Source organism: Neophocaena asiaeorientalis, unplaced genomic scaffold (assembly GCF_003031525.2).
Source record: "Neophocaena asiaeorientalis asiaeorientalis breed wild unplaced genomic scaffold, Neophocaena_asiaeorientalis_V1.1 scaffold332, whole genome shotgun sequence".
NCBI classification, from domain to species: domain Eukaryota; kingdom Metazoa; phylum Chordata; class Mammalia; order Artiodactyla; family Phocoenidae; genus Neophocaena; species Neophocaena asiaeorientalis.
In genome coordinates this window covers 6,194,989-6,218,781 of record NW_020173111.1, presented here as the reverse complement: position 1 = coordinate 6,218,781, position 23,793 = coordinate 6,194,989, and the positions used below count along the sequence as shown (strand labels likewise).

The 23,793-nt window shown below is 40.5% G+C and overlaps 1 protein-coding gene across 2 annotated transcripts in view; it reads left to right on the top strand.

Moving 5' to 3' along the window:
- The window catches only part of UBP1 (upstream binding protein 1), a 68,145-nt gene that overhangs the window by 23,023 nt on the left and 21,329 nt on the right, over positions 1–23,793 (top strand). For both annotated transcript variants that reach the window (XM_024743446.1, XM_024743447.1), the window contains exons 4-5: positions 18,731–18,807; positions 22,992–23,097. In XM_024743446.1, the coding sequence (XP_024599214.1) occupies positions 18,731–18,807; positions 22,992–23,097 (183 nt within the window). The remainder of the gene's footprint in view (positions 1–18,730; positions 18,808–22,991; positions 23,098–23,793) is intronic.

The following is a 23,793-nucleotide window of genomic DNA, read 5'->3' as shown; positions in this document are numbered from 1 at the left end:
ATCTGGATATCTTTTTCCTTCTTTGGGTTTGGGAAGTTTTCAGCCATAATTTCTTCAAATACATTTTCAATCCCCTTTTCTTTTTCTTCTCTTTCTGGAATCCCTATTAAGCCTAGGTTGGCATGCTTTATATTATCCCACAGGTCTCTCATATTGCTTTCCTTTTTTTTCATTTGGCTGACTGCTGTTTTGCTTGCATAATTTCCATTATTCTATCTTCCAGATCGCTTATTCTTTCTCCTGCGTTATTCATTCTGCTATTCATTGCCTTTAGCTCAGCTTTTGTCTCAGCAAATGAATTTTCTAATTTTTCTTGGTTCCTCCTTATAGTTTGTAGTTGCTTTTTACAGTAATGTGCATTTTTGTCAATAGCCTTTCTTAATTTCTTCAGTATTTTCATCACCTCCTTTTTGAACTTGGTGTCTGTTAGACTGAAGAGGTCTGTTTCATTGTTTGTTCTTTCAGGGGAATTCTCTTGGTCTTTTAACTGGGAGTGGTTCCTCTGCTTCTTCATTTTACTTGTGTTTCTCTTAACTCTGAGTTCAGGAGAAACAATTATCTACTCTAGTCTTGGAGGACTATTTATATGTGGGAGCATCCCTGTGTAGCTTGTGTGGGCTTAATATTTTTTTGGCACGAGGGCTGTTTTTGGTTTGGATGCTTGTCATCTCTTTCCCCTACGTGTGCTGGCCGTTATCCCCTTGATAGGGGGTGTGCAGATGTGCAACCTGTACACACTCCCAGGAAGGCGGGGCTCGCGGTTGGCTCCCGGTGGCGGGACCCTCAGCAGCAGTGGCAGGTCGCGCACGCTCCTTGGGTAGGCATGGACAGCGTTTGGTGCTCAGTCGCAGGACGCTCTGCGGCGGCAGCGATCCATGTCCACCTCTGGATTCCGAGATGGCAGTGGCATCTTGCACCTGCCCCCGGAGCTCGTGTAGGTGGTGCGCTGCTGCTTGAGAGTGGGCACGGAGGAAGAAGCTTCTGTGGCGGCCCACCCCTCTCCTTGTGTGCCCCCCGTGATGGTGCCTTGCCTCTCTGGCAGGCCCAGGCTTCTTCCTCGACTCCCTCGGGGGGCCGTCTCCACACAGCCAACCTCAGTCCTCACCTCCCGGTCTGACCTCCAAAGCCTGAGCCTCAGCACCCAGCCCCCACCTGACCCAGCTGATGAGTGTCCCAGGCTGGGGAGTGCTGCTCTGTGGCACCAACCATCTGTGCAGGTCTCTCTCCACTTTGCCCTGCACAGACCGGTTGCTGTGCTCCCCTCCAAGGCTCCAAACCTCCCCCTCTGTCCCAGCTGATCTCCCAGGCAGTGAGGGGACTTCCCAGGGTGCAGGAACCTTTCTTCTTTCACAGCTCCCTCCCAGGGGCATAGGTCCTGTCCCGATTCATTTCTCTCTCTTTCTGTTTCTTTTCTTTTCTTTTCTTTTCTTTTTTTGGCCCTACCCAGTTACATGGAGATTTTCTTGCCCTTTTGGAAGTCTGAGTCCTTCTGCCAGCATCCAGTAGATGTTCTGTGAGAAGCATTCTGCATGTAGATGTATTTTTTTAACATCTTTATTAGAGTATAATTGCTTTACAATGGTGTGTCAGTTTCTGCTTTATAACAAAGTGAATCAGTTATACATATAAATATGTTCCCATATCTCTTCCCTCTTGCATCTCCCTCCCACCCTCCCTATCCCACCCCTCTAGGTGGTCACAAAGCACCGAGCTGATCTCCCTGTGCTATGCGGCTGCTTCCCACTAGCTATCTGTTTTATATTTGGTAGTGTATATATGTCCATGCCACTCTCTCACTTTGTCACAGCTTACCCTTCCCCCTCCCCATATCCTCAAGTCCATTCTCTAGTAGGTCTGCGTCTTTATTCCCGTCTTGCCCCTAGGTTCTTCTGACCATTTTCTTTTTTTTTTTTTTAGATTCTATATATATGTGTTAGCATACGGTATTTGTTTTTCTCCTTCTGACTTACTTCACTCTGTAGGACAGTCTCTAGGTTGTAGATGTATTTTTGATGTATTTGTGGGAGAAGGTGAGCTCCACGTCCTACTCCTCTGCCATCTTGATCTGATGCCCCAGCAGAGTATCTTAAGTTGATCAGACTCACTTTTCAAAAGGAAACATTCTAAGTAGTGCATGTATAGTTTTGATTTTTTTTACAGAAGCCTTTCCTGAAATATATAAAGAGAATCAGGCATAGATATGGAAAATAAAAATGATTGATTTTTATGTAGGAATTCCAGTAAAATTCCATGGATATTTTTTAGCTGGGTGACATTGCCCTGGGGAATTTCTGCAAAGTATGTAAAATGCGTCTCAGTGACCCATTTTAGTATAGTATCATCTGTACATCAACTTTGATAGTGTGACTGTTAAATATTGACATAATTTACTCTTTAGTCTTCCTGTTCTTAGGAGTTAGATTTTTATTCAGATTTACTCATGAGTTAATTTTCTTATCTTCAAATGAACTCTTCAGCTCCACCAAGGGAAAATGACTCATCATGGCAGTGTTGCCTTGTTTATCAAAAAAGGATACAAAAGCTTTATAAAGAAGGGATTAGATAGGGCACTTGAAGTTGTTCTTCATTAGCACAAGTTTTAATTCCTTTAAGCTTCCCCACTCATTATAGTAAGTGAGAGGGAAATTAAGCAGTCACTTTTTTCTCTGTTACTTGGAAATAATAGTGACAGTGAAAGCAGTTATCCCCACTTTATATTAAAGCTTTAGAGGGAGTAATTTTTTCTTACAGTTATCTTTTTAGATTGACCATGCTTTTTATAGGGACTTAAACCCAGAGATTTCTAATTCCAAATCTCATTTTCTTAACCACTGAGTCTCTTTACTAGAATAGTTCCAGTGTTTTCTAACTTTTCAGTTAATGGTCACCATTTAAAATTCAACAGTGTAACTAAATGATTTATATACATGGTTCAAAGTTCAGAAGGTATGAAAGAGTATACAATAAAACTCTTCTGCTCGCTGGCCCCAAGTAGCCAATAAATTAGAACCCTTTTTAGACACCTAAGAAGATTGTAATCCTGTTAAATGATACCCTTTGTATAACAAAAATATTGTATCATTAATTTATTTATTCCAATAAACTTATTCTGTGATGACTGAATTATATGCTTAAGCATAGTTGTGGTGAATATAATGATCTTGTCACTAAAGGATGAAATTTAAGAGAGAACTTCCATCCCTAAAGTAATGCCTGGTAGAAGAATGAGCTAGGACTGCCCAGGATATATGCACCTCTGCTGCATATGGGATGTCTTTACACACATTATTCACATACCTTTTTTTTCCTTTTAAATGTGTCAACTCGTTACAGTGACTGGTGATTTAAATGTTTTTCTTCATGTAGCGGGGTGAGAGGTAGAGGGCAGCAGTGAGCGGTTGTCATTAGCTGTCTCTGGGGCCAGGCTGCCTGTGTTTAGATCCCATTACACCACTTGCTTGTCCAGGCAAGTTCCTTTAATAAAATAACCCCCACCTAAGGTAGCTGAGAATTAAATTGAGTTAATATGTGTAATGCACTTATAAGGTGGCCAGTACATAGGAAGCACAACACTAGCCTTTGCTGCTGTTACTATTATTTATAACTAGATAGCTTTAATGGTTTCTGATTGTACTGGAAAACCAAGTGGTTAGACCTTGGCTAATGTGTTAGTTTCCTATGGCAGATAGATGAGCAACTTTTACAGATGGTTAGAATGCAACCCTGGGACTAGATACCTGTGTAATGACTCAGGATTTTTGCCAGGTTTGTTGGCAAGTATGATTACAATCTTTTTTTTTTTTTTTTTTTAATTTGGCAGCATTGGGTCTTTGTTGCTGTGCGCGGGCTTTCTTTAGTTGCGGCAAGCGGGGCGGGGCTACTGTTCGTTGTGGCTTCTGTTGCAGAGCATGGCTTCTAGGAGCGCGGGCTTCAGTAGTTGTGGCTTGTGGGATCTAGAGCGCAGGTTCAGTAGTTGTGGTGCACGGGCTTAGTTGCTCCAAGGTATGTGGGATCTTCCCGGAATGGGGCTCGAACCCATGTCCCCTTCATTGGCAGGCGTATTCTTAACCACTGTGTCACCAGGTAAGTCCCTACAATCTTTTAAATAAGGCTGTAGCAGAGTTTGTTTGTTGTTTGTTTTAATATTTATTTATTTGGCTGCATCAGGTCTTAGTTGTGGCATACGAGATCTTTTGTTGCAGCATGCAGGCTCTCTAGTTGTGGTGCGCAAGCTCTAGAGCGGGCAGGCTTAGTTGCCCTGTGGCATGTGGGATCTTAGTTCCCTGACCAGGGATCAAACCCACGTCCCCTGCATTGGAAGGCGGATTCTTAACAATATTGACCACCAGGGAAGTCCCCCTGTAGCAGAGTTTTGAACTGTAGAAATAACATGTTTGCACTGCTTAGCAACTGTGGCAGGTAGAATAATGGTGCCTCGAAGATGTTCGTATCCTAATCCCCAAAACCTGTGAATATTTTAACCTTATACCAAAAGGCACTTTGCAGGTATGATTTAATTAAGGCTGTTGAGATGGAGAGATTATCCTGGATTATCCAGGTGGCCCAGTGAAATCACAAGGGTCCTTAAAAGTGAAAGAAGTAGGCAGGAGAGGCAGGAGTCAGAGGGAGATTTGAAGATGAAGGAAGACTGCCACAAACTAATGGATGTAGGCTACTGCAAGAAGTAGATAAGTCAAGGAAGTAGATTTTCCCCTACAGCTTCCAGAAGGAATGCAGCCTGCTGACAGCTTCATTTTAGCCCACTAGACCCGTTCTGGACTTCTGAACTCTAGAACTGTGTGATAATAAATTTGCATAGTTTCAAGCCACTGAGTTTGTGGAAGTCTGTTACAGCAGCAATAGGAAACTAACCCATCAACCAAGGCAAATGTGTACCATGTAGATGATCTCCAAAGTGGTGCATAATGAGCTACTGTTGTGTATCAGAGCTGTTTCCATAGTGTGGCTGTCATTTACTGTTAAGATTGTAGACAGAAACACTCTGCATACTATAGTACTTACTGCCTCCTAGCTTATCTCTGAAGGCCCAGTCAAAGCTGGGTCTTGAAATGGGCATCTAATGAACCCGGAGCCCTTGCACGCATGAGTGTGTGTGTGTGTGTAAATGTGCACATATATGTATATTCAAATATATGGACTGTATACACATGTGTAATGAACATATATGAGGATAAGTGGATTTGTGGAGCATGTGTGTGTATTGGAGTGAGAGCTATCCTAGACTGTTACAGGATTTACAATCCTGTCAAATAATAAATGACTATTTAATGAATTTTGGTTGCTTATAAAGGAATCATAACGTAATTTACTTTAAACAGCTTTAGAATGACTTAGTTCTTAATTTTGGCATAGACAAGTTATTCCCAGGAGAAGGTCCCGAATGCTTTGTGCTAGAAACAGCATTGACTGACTGGATATTTGTAGCTTTGCACAGAGCAGTGGTCTCCAACGACAGCATGCATTGGGATCACCTAGAAGGCTTGTCAAACATGATTGATAGAGTTTCTGAGTCAGTGGGTCTGGAGCGGAGCTGGAGAATTTGTATTTCTGACGAGTTTCCAAGTGATGCTGATGCTGCTGGTCTGGAGACCATGCTTCAACTTTTTATTACTTTGAATATTCAGGCAAATATGTGAGCGTCCCCTCACCACCCCTTCTTATAGACAGATTTCCTCAGAGGAGCGTTGACACATAGGTGGGGCTGTAGCTATTCTTAGGCCATAGCTTGGTCACTCCTATTAGCCTCCCCTTCAAGCTCATTGCTCACCTTCTGCCTCCGGAGCAGCTGTTGCTAAAGAATATTTGTCATTGTGTAATACCATTGTGCAACATAAAGAAAAATAATCCTGTGTAGTCTTAACTTCATCTCAGGTAGAAATTGGAACAAGTACTGATGCTTTAGAGTGTCGGTTTTCGTACTGTTTTGAATGATAGAAGTACAGAGTTTAAAAGCTGTATTTGTGTTTTTCTAGTTATGCCTGGGCAGCTGTCCGTCTCAGCTCTTAGGTAATGAGAAAACTTAAACCTCTAACTTTAAAAAAAATTATTATTAAATATTTATTTATTTGGCTGCATCGGGTCTTAGTTGGGGCATGCGGGATCTTTCGTTGTGGCGTGTGGGCTCTCTAGTTGTGGTGCGCAGACTCTGGAGCGCACGGGCTTAGTTGCCCCACAGCATGTGGGGGTCTTAGTTCCCCGACCAGGGATCGAACCCCGTTGCCAGCATTAGAAGGCAGATTCTTAACCACTGGACCACCAGGGAGGTCCCTAAACCTCTAACTTTGTGGAGTAAAAAAACTGTAGTCCCAATATGGAGCCACAGAAAGGGGAGTAAGCAGTTGCCTATCCCTTTGGGCAGGGATCTGGCTGGAATAGGCTGCCCCTTGTTCAGTAGCCCCAGCTGAATCCATGATGCTTCCCCACCATGATATGAGTGACATGACTTCTTGTTTTATGGGTTTTTTTTAATAGGAATATCTTACTATTCTTTTTTTTTTTTTTTTTTTTGCGATACGCGGGCCTCTCACTGTTGTGGCCTCTCCTGTTGCGGAGCACAGGCTCCGGACGTGCAGGCTCAGCGGCCATGGCTCATCAGCAGGCGGACTCTCAACCACTGCGCCACCAGGGAAGCCCACTATTCATTTTTATTTATTTAATTTATTATTACATTTTGGCTGTGTCAGGTCTTCGTTGCTGCGCACAGGCTTTTTCTAGTTGCGGCAAGAGGGGGCTGCTCTTTATTGAGGTGCGTGGGCTTCTCATTGCAATGGCTTTTCTTGTTGTGGACCACAGGCTGTAGGTGCACAGGCTTCAGTAGTTGCAGCACATGGGCTCAGTAGTTGCGGCACACAGGCCTTAGAGCGTGCAGGCTTCATTAGTTGCAGCACACAGGCTCTAGGGCACATGGGCTCAGTAGTTGTGGCGCATGGGCTTAGCTGCTCTGTGGTATGTGGGATCTTCCCGGACCAGGGATCAAACCCGTGTCCCTTGCATTGCCAGGCGAATTCTTAACCTCTGTGCCACCAGGGAAGTCCCATGAGTGAGACTTCTGATCTTAAACCGTTGATTTATTCCAGATCAGCTTATTGCTGCTATTAGATCAGAAATACCTGTTCATATGGAGGCCAAATTCTACTTGGAGCACCCTGTTAATTAACCAGTATTAGCTACCTTGCAAACAAGTTTTAGGTCTAGGAAATAAAGTAGCATGTCTATTGGATTAAAAATACTGTTAAATGATTGATGCTTCAAAAAAGAAAATATATTTTTTGGTAAGTTCATTTTACACTGTGGTAGATTTCCTTGAGGTTAGCTTTGGTTCTTGTTATAGATTAAAGTTCTGTATTAGGACCGTAGAAATAAATGCTTTGAACTTAACCAAGGTGGATCTGTCACACCTTGGGCTCCATTTTGCTCTAGAGTCCATCTTACACTCTATATTCAAAGATAGTTGGGGACATGAACTCATAGCACTTACATTTTTCAATTCTGTCAGTTCTTTTGCTTTTCTAAGCCAAGAAAGGAGTAAACAAATCCAAATGTGACAGGTAAATTCAGAAGATAAAGCTAAAAATAGGACTAGTAACTTTTAGAGTATTGCAGTTTGTGTTAACTTTATACTTCGTTGGTAGTGGGACCTTTTTAATATTTCATTTGGAACCTAGACTAACATTTCAGGAAGTTGTTTTATTAGGAGAATTATGGAGGGGGATCAAATAGAAGGAGAAATTGAACCAATAAAAGTCTGGTAGTATATCAATGGATATTGCCATTGAGTAAAACTTGGTGGGGAGGGATTTCTAAATAGTGGGAGACATGGGATAAAACTGAAGAAGGAAGAAAGCTAGGACATATATAGTTTCCAACAGGGAAATCATTTGAAGCATAATAAGTGTTACAGAGCCTTTTTAAAAAACCTGCTTTTGACTTCAGAAGAATAAAAATCTATAGTGCTTTAATACAGGAGCAGCCAAGCCTGAGATCTGTTCGTGGAAACAGATTGAACTTTATATTGAGCACAGAAATATCCTAAGGTTGAGGAGGAAAAATAATACAAAAGAAGATAAGGCACATTGAGATTTCTTCCTTTGATCTTTTTCAATCCTTAGAATTTTGAGTTTTTGAGGACCACAAGGGAATCCTGGCGAGAGAAGTTTTCCCTCCCTCCTTGTGCATTTGGTCCATCTCCCATCTCACAGACTGCTTTTCTTTGGGTTCTCAGATTTATAAATCAACTTGATAAAATGTATGCAATCGCACTCCTTGATTTTCTCTCTGAGATCTGCTTCTTGTGATCTTCCCCATGTCAGGAAGTTCCTTAGCCAAAAATCTGGAGTAACCCTCAGCTGCTCTTTCTCTCACACTTTAATTAATATACCAGAAAATACATAGGCCCTACCTTCAGAATCTCTCCAGAGTGACAACTGCTTCTTAAACCATCTCCACCTCTACTGTCCATAGAGGAGAGTGACTGTTTCCCTTTAGCCACGACATCTCAAACTGAGAGATTCATGCTAATCTGATAGGTGAAAAGCCATTTCAGTATGGCTTTAACTTGCATGTCTCTGATGGAGTTCAAATGTCTGAATGTCTTTTTTTTTTTCTTGGCTGTGTGTCACTTCTTGCGGGATCTTATTAGCTCCCTGACCATGGATATAACCCGGCATCCTGGCAGTGGAAGCACAGCGTCCTAACTGCTGGATCACCAGGGAATTCCCAGACATCGAATGTCTTTTTCTTTCTTCTTTTTTAAAAATTTATTTATTTATTTATTTATTTTTGGCTGCGTTGGGTCTTTGTTGCTGCACGCAGGCCTTCTCTAGTTGTGGCGAGTCACAGTTGTTACGGAGCTTGGGTTCTAGGTGTGCAGGCTCAGTAGTTGTGGCGCGTGGGGTTAGTTGCTCCACAGCATGTGGGATCTTCCCAAACCAGGGCTCGAACCCGTGTCCCTGCCTTGGCAGGTGGATTCTTTAACCACTGTGCCACAGGGAAGCCCTCGAATGTCTTTTAATATGTTTAAGAACTGTTGGCTTTCCTTCTTTTGTGTGAAGTACATGTTCATGTCATTTGCTCATTTTCTGCTAGGGTTGTTGGGCATTTGTTAGCAATTTTGTAAGAGTTCTTTTCCTTTGGTACTAGGGAGATTAGCCCTCTGTGACTAGTGTGAGGTGCAAATATTCCCCCTCTTGATAATCAGAATCCCTGAGTCAAAAGATGCAGTATTTAACTTGTTAACAGGTGCAGGCAGACTATCTTTCAAAAACAGTCTATCAGTTTACATTTCCCCACATTTTATGTGCTTATTTCTCCCCCATCTTTACCCACTTGATTTTTTAAATTAATCAAACAGTTTTTTGTTGATCTGATAATCAGCACAAACATTTTGTTAATTTTTGTGTCCTAAATTCTTGAGGTTGAGTGTAATTTCAGATATGTAATGCTGTATTTATCAATGATATCTATTCATTTGCTTTTTTAAAATCTTTTATTTTTTAACTTTTTAAATTGAAGTATAGTTGATTTACAGTGTGTTAAATACTGCTGTACAGTCAAGTGATTCAGTTATACACACACACACACACACACATATATATATATATACATTCTTTTTCATATTCTTTTCCGTCATGGTTTATCACAGGATATTGAACGTAGTTCCCTGTGCTATACAGTAGGACCTTGTTGTTTATCCATTCTGTATATACTAGTTTATATCTGCTAATCCCAAACTCCCAACCCCTCCCTCTCCCTCCCTCTCCCACTCCCGTCCCCCTTGGCAACCACTAGTCTGTTTTCTATGTCCGTGATTCTGTTTCTGTTTCATAGATAGGTTCATTTGTGTCATTTTTTAAAGTCTTTATTGGGGCTTCCCTGGTGGTCCAGTGGCTAAGACTCCATGCTCCCAATGCAAGGGGCCTGGGTTTGATCACTCGTCAGGGAACTAGATCCCACATGCTACAGCTAGGAGTTTGCATGCCCCAACTAAAAGAGCCCACATGCCACTACAAAGACCCGGCAGAGCTCTTATTTAAAAAAAAAAAAAAGTCTTTATTAAGTTTATTACAATATTGCTTCTGTTTTATGTTTTGGTTTTTTGGCCGCGAGGCATGTGGGATCCTAGCTCCCTGACCAGGGATTGAACCCACAGCCCCTGCATTGGAAGGCAAAGTCTTAACCACTGGACCACCAGGGAAGTCCCCTGTGTCATATTTTAGATTCCACATGTAAGTGATATCAGATGGTATTTGTTTTTCTCTTTCTGACTTACTTCACTTAGTATGATAATCTCTAGTTGCATCCGTGTTGCTGCAAGTGGCATTATTTTGTTCTTTTTTATGGCTGAGTAGTATTGTATTTTATCTATTTACCACATCTTCTTTATCAGTTTGTCTGTTAGTGGACATTTAGGTTGTTTCCACGTCTTGGCTATTATGAATAGTGCTGCTGTGAATATAGGGGTGCCTTTATCTTTTTGAATTATGGTTTTGTCTGGATATATGCCCTGGAGTGGGATTGCTGGATCATATGGTAATTCTATTTTAATTTTCTGATGAATGTCCATACTGTTTACCATAGTGGCTGTACCAGCTTACATTCCCACCAACAGTGTAGGAGGGTTCCCTTTTCTCCACACCCTCTGCAGCATTTGTTATTTGTAGACTTTCTAATGATGGCCATTCTGACCTTTGTGAGGTGGTACCTTATTGTAGTTTTGATTTGCATGTCTCTAATAATTAGCTATGTTGAGCATCTTTTCATGTTCCTACTGGCCATCTGTATTTCTTCTTTGGAGGAATATCTCTATAGGTCTGCTGATTTTTCGATTGGGTTGTTTGTAAATTTGGTGTTCAGTTTTATGAGCTATTTGTACATTTTGGAAATTAAGACCCTGTCTGTTGCATTGTTGGCAGATATTTTCTCCTATTCTGTAGGTGGTCTTTTCGTTTTGTTTATGGTTTCCTTTGCTGTGCAAAATGTTGTAAGTTTGATTCGGTCTCATTTTTATTTTTATCTCTGTTGCCTTGGAAGACTGACCTAAGAAATATTGGTATGATTTATGTCAGAGAATATTTTGCCTATGTTCTCTTCTAGGAGTTTTATAGTGTCATGTCTTTTAAGTCTTTAAGCCATTTGAGTTTATTTTTGCATATGGTGAGAGGGTGTGTTCTAACTTCATTGATTTACATACGTCTGTCCAATTTCCCAACACCACTTGCTGAAGAGCCTTTTTTCCATTTTACATTCTTGCCTCCTTTGTCGAAGGTTAATTGACCGTAGGTGTGTGGGTTTATTTCTGGGCTCACTGTTCTGTTGGTCTGTATGTCTGCTTTTGTGGCAATACAACACTGATTACTGTAGCTGTGTAGTAGTGTCTGAAGTCTGGGATGGTTATGCCTCCTGTTTGCTCTTTTTCATCAGGATTGCTTTGGCAATTCTGGATGTTTTATGGTTCCATATCAATTTAGGATTACTTGTTCTAGTTCTGTGAAAAATGTCATGGGTAATTTGATGGGGACTGCATTAAATCTGTAGATTGCTTTGGGTAATATGGCCATTTAAACAATATTCTTCAAATCCAAGAGCATGAGATATCTTTCCACTTCTTTGAATCATCTTCAGTTTCCTTTATTAATGTTTTATAGTTCTCAGCGTATAAGTCTTTCACCTCTTTGGTCAGGTTTATTCATAGGTATTTTATTTTGGGGGTCGCAATTTTAAAAGGTATTGTTTTTTTTACGTTCTCTTTCTGACATTTCATTGTTGGTGTAAAGACATGCAACTGATTTCTGAATGATAATCTTGTATCCTGACACTTTGCTGAATTTGTTTATTAGATCTAGTAGTTTTTGTGTGGAGTCCTTAGGGTTTTCTATATATAGTATCATGTCATCTGCATATAGTGACAGTTTTACCTCTTCCCTTCCAATTTGGATACCTTTTGTTTCGCTTTCTTGTGTGATTGCTGTGGCTAGGACTTCCAATACTATGTTGAATAGGAGTGGTGAGAATGAGCAGCCTTGTCTTGTTCCAGATTTTAGCGGCAAGGCTTTCAGCTTTTCACCATTGAGTATTATATTGGCTGTGGGTTTGTCCTAAATGGCTTTTATTATGTTGGGATATGTTTCCTCTATATCCACTTTGGTAAGAGTTTTTTTTATCATGAATGGATGTTGAATTTTTTCAAATGCTTTTTCTGTCTTTTGAGATGATCATGTGGCTTTTGTCTTTTGTTGATGTGGTGTATCACGTTGATTGATTTGCATATGTTGAACCATCCTTGTAACTCTGGAATGAATCCAACTTGATCATGGTATATAATCCTTTTTATGTGTTGTTGGATTCGGTTTGCTAATATTTTGTTGAGAATTTTTGCATCTATATTCATCAAAGATACTGGCCTGTAATTTTCTTTTTTCGTGGTGTCTTTGGTTTTGGTATCAGGATGATGGTGGCTTCATAGAATGCACTTGGGAGTGTTCCCCCCTTTCAGTTTTTTTGGAAGAGTTTGAGAAGGATAGGTATGAGTTCTTCTTTATATGTTTGGTAGAAGCCATCTGGTCCTGGACTTTTGTTAATAGGGAGTTTTTTTTTTATTACAGATTCTATTTCACTTCTAGTGATCTATCTGTTCAAATTATCTATTTTTTCTTGATTCAGTTTTTTGTGGGCTGTATGTTTCTAGAAACTTTTCCATTTCTTCTAGGTTGTCGAATTTTTGGCATGTAATTATTCATAGTATTCCCTTATGGTTTTTTGTATTTCTGCAGTATCAGTTGTTAAGCCTCCTTTTTCATTTGTTACTTTGTTTATTTGGGTTCTCTCTCTTTTCTTCTTGTTGAGCTTGGCCAGCAGTTTGTCAGTCTTGTTTATCCTTTCAAAGAACCGGCTCTTGGTTTTATTGAATTTTTTTTCTATTGTTTTTTAATTTTTTCTTAATTTATTTCCTCTCTGATAGTTATTATTTCCTTCATTCTGCTGACTTTAGGTTTTGTTTGTTCTTCTTTTTCTAATTCTTTTAAGTGATAGGTTGTTTGAGATTTTTCTTGTTTCTTGAGGAAGGCCTGTATTCCTGTGAACTTCCCTCTAAGAACTGCTTTTGCTGCATCCCATAGATTTTGTATGGTTGTGTTTTCATTGTCATTTGTCTCAAGGTATTTTCTAATTTCCTCTTTGATTTCATCATTGACCTATTTTTTTAGTACCATGTTGTTTTGTCTCCATGTAATCGTGTTTTATTTTTCTCATTTCTTTTTCTGTTGTTTATTTCTAGTTTCCTGCCCTTGTTGTCAGAAAAGATGCTTAAGATAATTCCTGTACTCTTATTAAATTTGTTGAGGCTTGTTTTGTGCCCTAGTATGTGGTCAGTTCTAGAGAATGTTCCATGTGCAGTTGAAAAGAATGTGTATTCTGGATTTTTCGGATGTAACGTCCTGAAAATATCAATTAAGTCTAACTTGTGTCATTTAGGATCTCTGTTGCCTTATTGATTTTCTGTCTAGAGGATATGTTCATTGATGTCAGTGTGATGTTAAATTGTATTGTCAGTTTCTCCCTTTATGTCTGGTTAGTCTTTGTTTTATGTATTTGGGTGTTCCTTTATTAAGTGCATATATGTAAAATCCTCTTCTTGTATTGATTCTTTTATCATTATATAGTGTCCTTCTTTATCTTTCTTTATGGCCTTTATTTTAAAGTCTATTTTTTCTGCTATGAGTATTGTGACCCCCACTCTCTTATCATTTCTGTTTGCATGAAGTATCTTTTTCCATCCCCTTACTTTAAATCTGTGTGTGTCCTTTGCCCTAAAGTGGGTCTCTTGTAGGCAGCACATTGTAGCCTCTTATTTTTTAATCCAGTCTGCCACTCTTTGTCTTTTGATTGAAACATTTAGTCCGTTGACATTTAAGGTAATTATTGATAGCTATGTATTGGGTTGGCCCAAAAGTTCATTTGCTTTTTTTCTGTAAGCTGGCTTTAGTATTGCTTAGTTATCTTTAACTTCATTTGAAACAATTTTGTTAGACTCTGTTGTGACAGATATCATATCAGTGTGCATTAAAAAAAAAACATCAAAATTGGTGAATTTTTGTGTAGCTATTTTAATATTGAAGATGGAAGAAAAAAGCAACGTTTTCAGCATATTATGGTTTATCATTTCAGGAAAGGTAAAAACGCAACTGAAATGCAAAAAATATTTGTGAAGTGTATGGAGAAGGTGCTGTGACTGATTGAGCAGGTCAAAAGTGGTTTGTGAGGTTTCGTGCTGGGGATTTCTTGCTGGACGTTGCTCCATGGTCAGGTAGAGAGATTGAGGTTGATAGCGATCAAATTGAGGTATTCATTGAGAACAATCAGTGTTATACCACGCAGCAGATAGTCGACAGAAGCAAAATATCCAAATCGAGCATTGAAAATCACTTGCACCAGTTTGGTTATGTTCATCGCTTTGATGTTTGGGTTCCACGTAAGTTAAGCAAAAAAAAAACTTCTTGATTGATTTCCATATGCAATTCTCTACTTAAACGTAACACAACTGTTCTGTTTTTAAAACAAAATGTGACAGGCGATGAAAAATGGATGCTGTACAATAATGTGGAATGGAAGAGATCGTGGGGTAAGCGAAATGAACCACCACCACCAACCCCACCAAAGGCGGGTCTTCATCCAAATAGGTGATATTATGTATATGGTGGGATTGAAGGGAGTCCTCTATTACGAGCTCCTTCCAGAAAACCAAACGATTAATTCTAACAAGTACTGCTCCCAGTTAGACCAACTGAAAGCAGCACTTGACAAAAAGAGTCCAGAATTAGTCAACAGAAAACACATAATCTTCCATCAGGATAACACAAGACCGCATGTTTCTTTGATAACCAGACAAGAACTGTTACAGCTTGGCTGGGAAGTTCTGATTCATCCGCCGTATATACAAGACACTGCACTTCGGATTTCCATTTATTTACGTCTTCACAAAATTCTCTTAATGGAAAAAACTTCCATTCTCTGGAAGACTGTAAAAGGCACCTGGAACAGTTCTTTGCTCAAAAAGATAAAAAGTTTTGAGAAGATGGAATTATGAAGTTTCCTGAAAAATGGCAGAAGGTAGTGGAAGAAAATGGTGAATACATTGTTCAATAAAGTTCTGGGTAAAAATGAAAAACGTATCTTATTTTTACTTAAAAACCAAAGGAACTTTTTGGCCAACCCAATGTTTATTGCCATTTTAAACCTTATTTTCCCATTGATTTTTATTTCTTCTCTGTTCCTTTTTCTTTGTTCTTGTGTGTGTGTGTGTGTGTGTGTGTGTGTGTGTGTGTGTGTGTTCTGATTATTTTCTTTTGTATTGATATTATACTTATGTTCTTTTCTTTTTGGTTTTTGTGAATCTGTTCTATGTTTTTGATTTGTGATAACCCTGTTTTTCAAGTATGTTAACCCCTTCCTATATATCCTTGCCTTAGACTGATAGTCATATAGGCTCAAGCACATTTTAGGGAGAACAAATTCTACATTTTCTTCCCTGCCCCCCATTTTACAATTTTTTAAATTAATTGATTATTTATTTTTGGCTGCGTTGGATCTTTGCTGCTGCAGGCAGTCCCTCTCCAGTTGCGGCAAGCAGGGGTCACTCCCTGCCGCGGTGCACGGGCTTCCCATTGCAGTGGCCTCTCCCATTGTGGAGCATGGGCTCCAGGTGCACAGGGCTCAGCAGTTGTGGCACGTGGGCTTAGCAGCTGTGGCTCACAGGCTCCAGAGTGTAGGCTCAGCAGCTGTGGCTCACGGGCCCAGCTGCTCCGCAGCATGTGGGGTTCTCCCGGACCAGGGCTCGAACCTGTGCCCCCTGCATTGGCAGGCAGATTCTTAACCACTGCACCACAAGAGAAGCCCCCATTTTACAATTTTGATGTCCTCTTTTACATCTTCATGTTTATCCTTTTGCTGTTCATTGTGGTTATCATCACTTTCACAGAAATTTTTTAATCTTTTTAAATCTGTACTAGCTCATTTAAATGATTTATTTTCCAGTTGTGATTTTCTCTTTTCTATAGATTCTTCATTTCTGTTTAGGGAAGACCTTTCAATATTTCCTTTAGGATGGGTTTACTATTGCTGTATTCTTTTAGTTTTTGCTTGTCCGAGAAATTCTTTATCTCTTCTTCTATTCTAAATGATAATCTTGCTGGATAGAGTATCCTAGGTTACACATTTTTCCCTCTCAGAACTGAATATATTGGGTTGGCCAGAAAGTTCGTTTGGGTTTTGCCATAAGACGGTATGGGGAAACCTGAACGAATTTTTTGGCCAACCCAATATCTTGCCACTCCCTTCTGGCCTGCAACGTTTCTGTATAGAAACCAGCTGATAGTCTTATGGGCGTTCCCTTGTAATGAACTCTTGCTGCCTTTAAAATCCTCTCTTTTTAAGTTTTGCTATTTTTGTTATAATATGTCTTGGTGTAGGTCTGTTTTGGATTTATCTTGTTTGGGACCCTCTGTGCTTCTTGTACCTGGATATCTGTTTCCTTCTTTAGGTTTGGAAACTTTTCAGCCATAATTTCTTCAGATATTTTTTCAGTCCTCTTTTCTCTTTCTTCCTCTTCTGGAATTCCTAGTATGCATAGGTTGGCATGCTTTATATTATCCCATAGGTCTCTTATGTTGCTTTCATTTTTTTTTTCCATTTGGCTTTCTGTCTGCTGTCTTGATTCGGTGGTTTCCATTATTTTATCTTCCAGTTGACTTGTTCTTCTGCATTATTCTTTCTGCTATTCATTGTCTTTATCTCAGCTTTCACGTCTGCAAATGAGTTTTCTAATTTTTCTTGGTTCATCTTTATAGTTTCTAGCTGTTTTTTTTTTTTACAGTAATCTGCATTTCTGTCAATAGCCTTTCTTAATTCCTTCAGTATTTCCATTGCCTCTTTTTTGAAATCGGTGTCTATTAGACTGAAGAGGTCTGCTTCATTGTTTGTTCTTTGAGGGTAATTCTGTTGGTCTTTTAACTGGGAGTGGTTCCTCTGCTGATTCATTTTACTTGTGTTTATCTTACTCTGTGCGTTTAGGAGAAACAGTTACCTACTTTGGTCTTAGAGGGCTGTTTATGTGGGGGTGTCCCTGTGTAGCTTGTACGTGTTTAATATATTTGATACGAGGCTGTTTTTAGTATGGATGCCTGTTGCCTCTTTACTCAGTGTGTGCTGGTCATTACCCCCGAGAGGGGCGGGGTGTGCAGATGCCACGGCTGGTGTCTGGTCTGGCAGCGGCTCAGGCACACCCTCGGAGCACGCAGTGGGGGCAGCAGCAGCTCGTGACCGCCCCTGGGGTCTGGGAGGGTGGCAGTAGGGGCTCGTGACCACTCCTGGATATTCCTTTCCGTTTTTAAAGAAGTTATTGTTTATTCTTTTTCCAGGTTCAGATCCATTGTTAAGTATGCTGCAGATTTAACTTTTTTAAAAATCTCTGTTACCATAAGGGTGTTTTTAGTTTAATCTCTCTCAGTGTGTTGAATGAATTTGACTGTTCCTTAGTGGTGTATACAGCAGTTGTTTTCCTTCACCAACCTTGGAGTGATTTAGTTTTATTTTGGTAACTGTTATGTTTTGACCCTATGATCTTGTACTTTTGTATATTTTTGTAAGCCCAGTGGAGTGTGGGCAAGGTATTGGTAGTTTTATTATAAAGAGCCTCAACTTCATATGTTACTAGAAGCACTCTTTAATTACTACTAATTTTCTGCATATTAAATTATGCTGTCATTTTTATTATTTAATGATAGGTAATCCAAACATCTTTTTTGTGGATTTGGAGCATATTACTAACTTTTGGCAGCAGCAGCTTATTTTCTTAATTAAATAGATTGGTGTGTGAGTTTCTATTCGTGTTTTTTTTATGGACCCTAATTGAGCAGTGACAAGATGTGAGCTGGGTTCATTAGACACAAGGGAGAAAGCTCCAGGATTAAAATTTGACCTTAGTTTACACAAAAACCTGTCCACAAATGTTCCTAGTATCATTATTCATAATAGCCAAAAAGTGGAAACAACCCAGATGTCTGTCAGCTGTTGAATGAATAAACGAAGTGTGGTGTATGCATTCAGTTGAATAATTTGGCCATAAATAGGAAAGACTGACACATGCTACAACCTGGATGAACTTTGGCAACATTATAAGTGAAAAAGCCAGTCACAAAAGGCCACCTGTTGTGTGATTCCATTTATATCTACTGTCTAAAGCAACCAAATCCCAAGAGAAAGAAAGTAGATTGATGAGTGGTTGTGAGGGGGTGGAGGTGGGTGGATGAGAAGGGACTGCTCACGGGTATGAGTTTTCTTTTTGATGATGAAGGTGCTCTAAAATTAATAGCAGTTTGGGCTGCACAGCTCTGCATTTACTAAAAACCAGTTAATTGTACACTTTAAAAGGGTGAATTTTATGGCATGTAAGTTATACCTCAATAAAGCTGTTATGAAAAATTGGTCTCAGATAATGAGTGTGAGAGGATAACAGAGGAAAGTAAACTGACTGAGGAACTCTTCAGTCTCCTTTGAGAGTGGAAGGAGGAAAATATGATTTGCAGGGAAGAGAAAGATTAACCTGAGTTTGCTTCTTTAGAATTTAATATTGGGCAGTCGTATGTTTGAGTTGAATTTTTGTTACACAGAGTGATGTTCTTTATATGGATTGTTTTTGATACACAATTTTTAAAAATAGGTCAGTCTTACGAAATTCGCATGCTGGATAACCGGAAAATGGGAGATGTGCCTGAGATCACTGGAAAACTGGTAAAGGTAAGGACCATCTGTTTAAACTCCTAAAAGATACTACAGTGACTCAAAAAAGTAGCAGTTTTACTGCAAGAGTTTTGGTTTTTGTTGCAGGAGTTATTAAAAAATTATTTAATTTCACTTTAAGAAAGTAATGGCTATATTAAAACTCTATTGAGCTATATTTTGTTTACTCCTCTGTAAAATAGGAATTATAGTAATTACTGAGTGAAGTAAATGTGAAGGCCCTCTGGAAACAAGACGCCAGAGAAAAGTTAGTTGCAGCTAAAGGAGGGAGAAAAACTCACTACCACAACAAAAACTTTGTTTCTCTTTAAAAGTAGAAGATAGTGTGGAAACTTTGTTTCTCTTTAAAAGTAGAAGATAGTGTGGAAACTTTGTTTCTCTTTAAAAGTAAAAGATAGTGGGTGGGGGAAATATAAGTGTTACTTTGAAACTTTTATTTCACCTCTGAAAATTTCTCTAAGTAAAATTTGATCTCTTCACGCTACTGGTGTGTCTGAATGAAGAGTCAGTTATTCCAGGCCTAGGAGGCGCAGCCAACCCATTCCTTTTAGGATGGATGTGCCTTCAGACCCATCCCTGGCCCCTGCAGTGTCATGCAAGGTGGGTCCTTCTAGCCTCTACCTGTCACGCACCACACAGTATCATAAACTCCAGAGCATTACAGGGTAAGGGTTACTGAAGAAGCTTAATTGGGAAAAGGGAAAACTTCATTGCGGCTAACTGTTAGCAAGGGAGAAGCAGGATGAGTTCTCTCGGTCCTTCCATCTTCCTACAGAGAGGCCTTTTGGGGCCCGAGTGCTGCTGGGCCCTCATTGTGGCGAGGCATTCCATTGGAAAGGCCCAACCCTTTTCAGACTGGCGAGCATGGGGAAGGCAGCCTGTGGGGGGAGTGGACAGCAGTACCAATGCTAACAAATTAGGCTTGTCCAGAAAGCAGCTGCTCAGCACTGGAGGCCTGAGAGTCTTTGGAGTACTCTTCCCACTCCTGGGGGCAGGAAGCTCCCAATCCTGTGAGAGGTTCTAGTCCCCAGTGGACCATTGTCTTGCCAACCTGGAGTAAGCTCCCAGGTTTCTTCTGACTCCTGAGGCTCCCAACATTCTCAGAACAGGAGAGAGGTTATTACCCATTCTCACGTGTGCCATCTGAACATGGAGTCTGTCATGTCTGTGTTCCATCAGTGGGTTTGATCATTTCCCTAAAGGGTGGGTCAGATGGCCTTATTTTTTTTATTCCCTCCTACTGGCTTTCTCACCTGTATTGAACACGAATTAGATTCACCCTTTTAAAAAGGCATCAGCACTGTTCCCAGTGAGCAAGCCCTATTGAATTGGTTATGCTCTGCTGGACGCTAGTGACAAATAGCTATGGTTTGGTCAAGGAGCAACAGCTCCCATTTTTCAGAGTCTAGAAGGCTTAGCAGTGTTGAAGATTCTCTCAGCATGTCTTGCTCCCAGCTCGTCATTCATTGTCAGACAAGTATTGGGCACCCCGGCAAATCTTTGCCAAATTGTACCACACCTGGTTAAAATTCAGCCTAGTAATATATTGTTTAAGGGAAGATGTGGGTGAACTCTTTTGTCATTGTGAAAGTCACAGGGTTACTTTTTAAGAAGTCTTAGTTTCATCTTCCACTTGATAAGCCACATGTCTGATTTTTGGTGGGTGTGCCAGAATACATCCAGTTACATTCTGAGAGCTTGCCTGGGATTCAGAGTTACAGTCTGCTACTGCCAGAGACTACAGGATAACTTTCTTAAAGACCATATGCTTCTTCATCTAGAGGATCCCTAAAATACTCTGCAGCCATCTAGAGTTTAATTCCCCGGCCCCATGATCTTTGACTCTGCTATTGAGGTGGTGGTGGGGGGTCTTCGGGATCAAATGCTGCTGATCAGAGGTGCTCTGGAACTTCTTGACCTGCTTAAAATATTCAGTGAAGTGCCTTCTCTGATTGTTCTCTTTCTGTCTTATTGTTAGGGCCCCTTTATCTGTGGCTGATTCTCTTGGTGTATTGTCTCCTTTTAGTCAGAACTTCCAGATAACAGCTTTTCCCCTTCCAGTTTTATTTAAGAGGTTTTCTTTTATATCTTGCCATTTCTTAACTATGGTCCTCCATATTCCGTATTTTACTGTCTTATGTCTTAGTCTGACCTAGAATGGGGTTTAGTAAAGCACTTAAAACTAATACCTGTATTCTCATACTATTTTCATCTGAACTCATGGATTTGATCTGGTTCTTACTAAATATGGAAGAATCAAAATCATGACATTTTCTGTGCTGCACTTCTGAGAGATCAACCTGCTGGTGGCTGTGAACCAGGAGTCACCACTGGCTCAAGCACCATCACTCTGTGAGGGCTTTGCTGCCAGCAGGCGCTTGTGTGAAGTGGGTGCTGGTGGGGAATTGGGTGTGGATCAGAGTGGCAACTGTGCCTTCATAGACGTCCACAGAGGTCCTAATGACTGACTTGGCCTCTTTTTAAACTATTTCAAATTACAGTATTTCTACTTTTAAATGGTTCCCTTCAAAATATTTATCAGCTATGTTTTGGACAGCATTTTGGGGGTGCGGAAGGCAGGGGCACTAAAGATAGTATTGATATGTATCGCTAACAAGTTATTTCCTGCTCAAACCAGCAGAGTGTCTACTGGAAATACGATTATCTTACTGCATCATAGTCTGAGAAACAGTTATTTATAAACATGTCAGAAACACTAATTAGTGCAAATCTGGTATCTGAATCCATTTTGATGACCTGTTATCCTGTTCTTGGAACGGAACAGCAGCTGGCAGCCCAAACCTGTGGGAGGTGAGGGTGGGATGGGTGGAGAGCAGAGAATGGCCTAGAGTTTGTGGAGTAGAGTTAAAGCCTTCCCTAGGAATGAACCTGAGTGTTTGGATGAAGTTTACCTGTGTTTTATCTGTTTTGTTTTGTTTTTCCCTTGCTTACCTCAGATAATCTCACTTGCAGGTTAAATAGTTGAGGATGAATTTTGCATATAGGTTCTCTTTTGGGGGTGGTGGGCAGATTTACCCCCCTGCCCTTGACTTTTTTTTCTGGGGGGCGGGGCTGTGCCTCACAGCACTCGGGGATCTTAGCTCCCCGACCAGGGATCGAACCCCAGGGTCCCCTGCAGTGGAAGCGCAAAACTCTAATCACTTGGGCACCAGGGGATTCCCTGATGTTTTCTTTATAGAAATATAATTCTTACTAATTTTTTATGGACATGGACCTTAATTTTGAATTACAGTATCAAATTTTTTAATAAAAATTTAACCTAAGAGGGCTTCCCTGGTGGCGCAGTGGTTGGGAGTCCACCTGCCGATTCAGGGTACACGGGTTCATGCCCTGGTCCGGGAAGATCCCACATGCTGCAGAGCGGCTAGGCCTGTGAGCCATGGCCGCTGAGCCTGCACGTCCGGAGCCTGTGCTCCGCAGTGGGAGAGGCCACAACAGTGAGAGGCCCGTGTACCGCAAAAGAAAAAAAAAAATTTAACCTAAGAATCCATTTTATTTGCTCTTGTTATTTTTGAGTTATAATTCTTTGTACCGGGACTTCCCTGCTGGTTCGGTGGTTGAGATTTCACCTTCGAATGCAGGGGTTGTGGGTTCAATCCCTGGTTGGGGAGCTAAGATCCCACATGACTCATGGCCAAAAAACCAAAACATAAAACAGAAGCAATATTGTAACAAATTCAATTAAGATTTTAACAGTGGTCCACATCAAAAAAAAAAAGTTAAAAAAAATGATAGTAATAATTCTTTGCACCAAATAATTGTACCCATACCCAGGTATCCAAGAACAAAACAGTGTTTTGTAAAACACTTACAAAATGTTTAAAGCAGAATTTGTTTTTGTTTTTGTTTTTTTGTGGTACGCGGGCCTCTCACTGTTGTGGCCTCTCTCATTGAGGAGCACAGGCTCCAGACGCGCAGGCTCAGTGGCCATGGCTCACGGCCCCACCCATTCCACGGCATGAGGGATCTTCCCGGACCGGGGTATGAACCCGTTTCCCCTGCATCGGCAGGCAGACTCTCAACCACTGCGCCACCAGGGAAGCCCCAGAATTTGTTTTTGTATGCTTTTCTATTATAGGCTAATGCATAAGAAGTGAAAACACTTGTGCTTTTTAGCTGGAACAATTTTAAAGTGCTCATTTCCCCTACTTATTCCATAGAGCATCATAAGAGTTGTATTCCATGACAGACGGCTCCAATATACAGAGCATCAGCAACTTGAAGGTTGGAAGTGGAATCGCCCAGGAGACAGACTCCTCGATTTAGGTACAAGTCAGAAGACCACGGAGAGACGAGGCAGTTGTTTAGCTGTACCTGTTAATACGCTAGCACCACACCATGGGTGATTGCGTAGAGAGTTTTAGTCACCTGTGTGACTTGAGTTGTTTTATGTATGTATGTATTTTAACATTTTTATTGGAGTATAATTGCTTTACAGTGTTGTGTTAGTTTCTGTTGTATAACAGAGTGAATCAGCTGTATGCATACGTATATCTCCATATGCATTCCCTCTTGCATCTCCCTCCCACCTTCCTTATCCCACCCCTCTAGGTGGTCACAAAGCACCGAGCTGATCTCCCTGTGCTATGCAGCTGCTGCCCACTAGCTATCTATTTTACATTTGGTAGTGTATACATGTCCATGCCACTCTCTCACTTTGTCCCAGCTTACCCTTCCCCCTCCCTGTGTCCTCAAGTCCTTTCTCTACATCTGTGTCTTTATTCCTGTCCTGCACCTAGGCTCATCAGAACCATTTTTTTTTAGATTCCATATATATGTGTTAGCCTACAGTATTTGTTTTTCTCTTTCTGACTTAACTTCACTCTGTATGACAGACTCTAGGTCCATCCCTCTCACTACAAATGACTCAATTTTGTTTCTTTTTATGGCTAATATTCCATTGTATGTATGTGCCACATCTTCTTTATCCATTCATCTGTTGATGGACACTTAGGTTGCTTC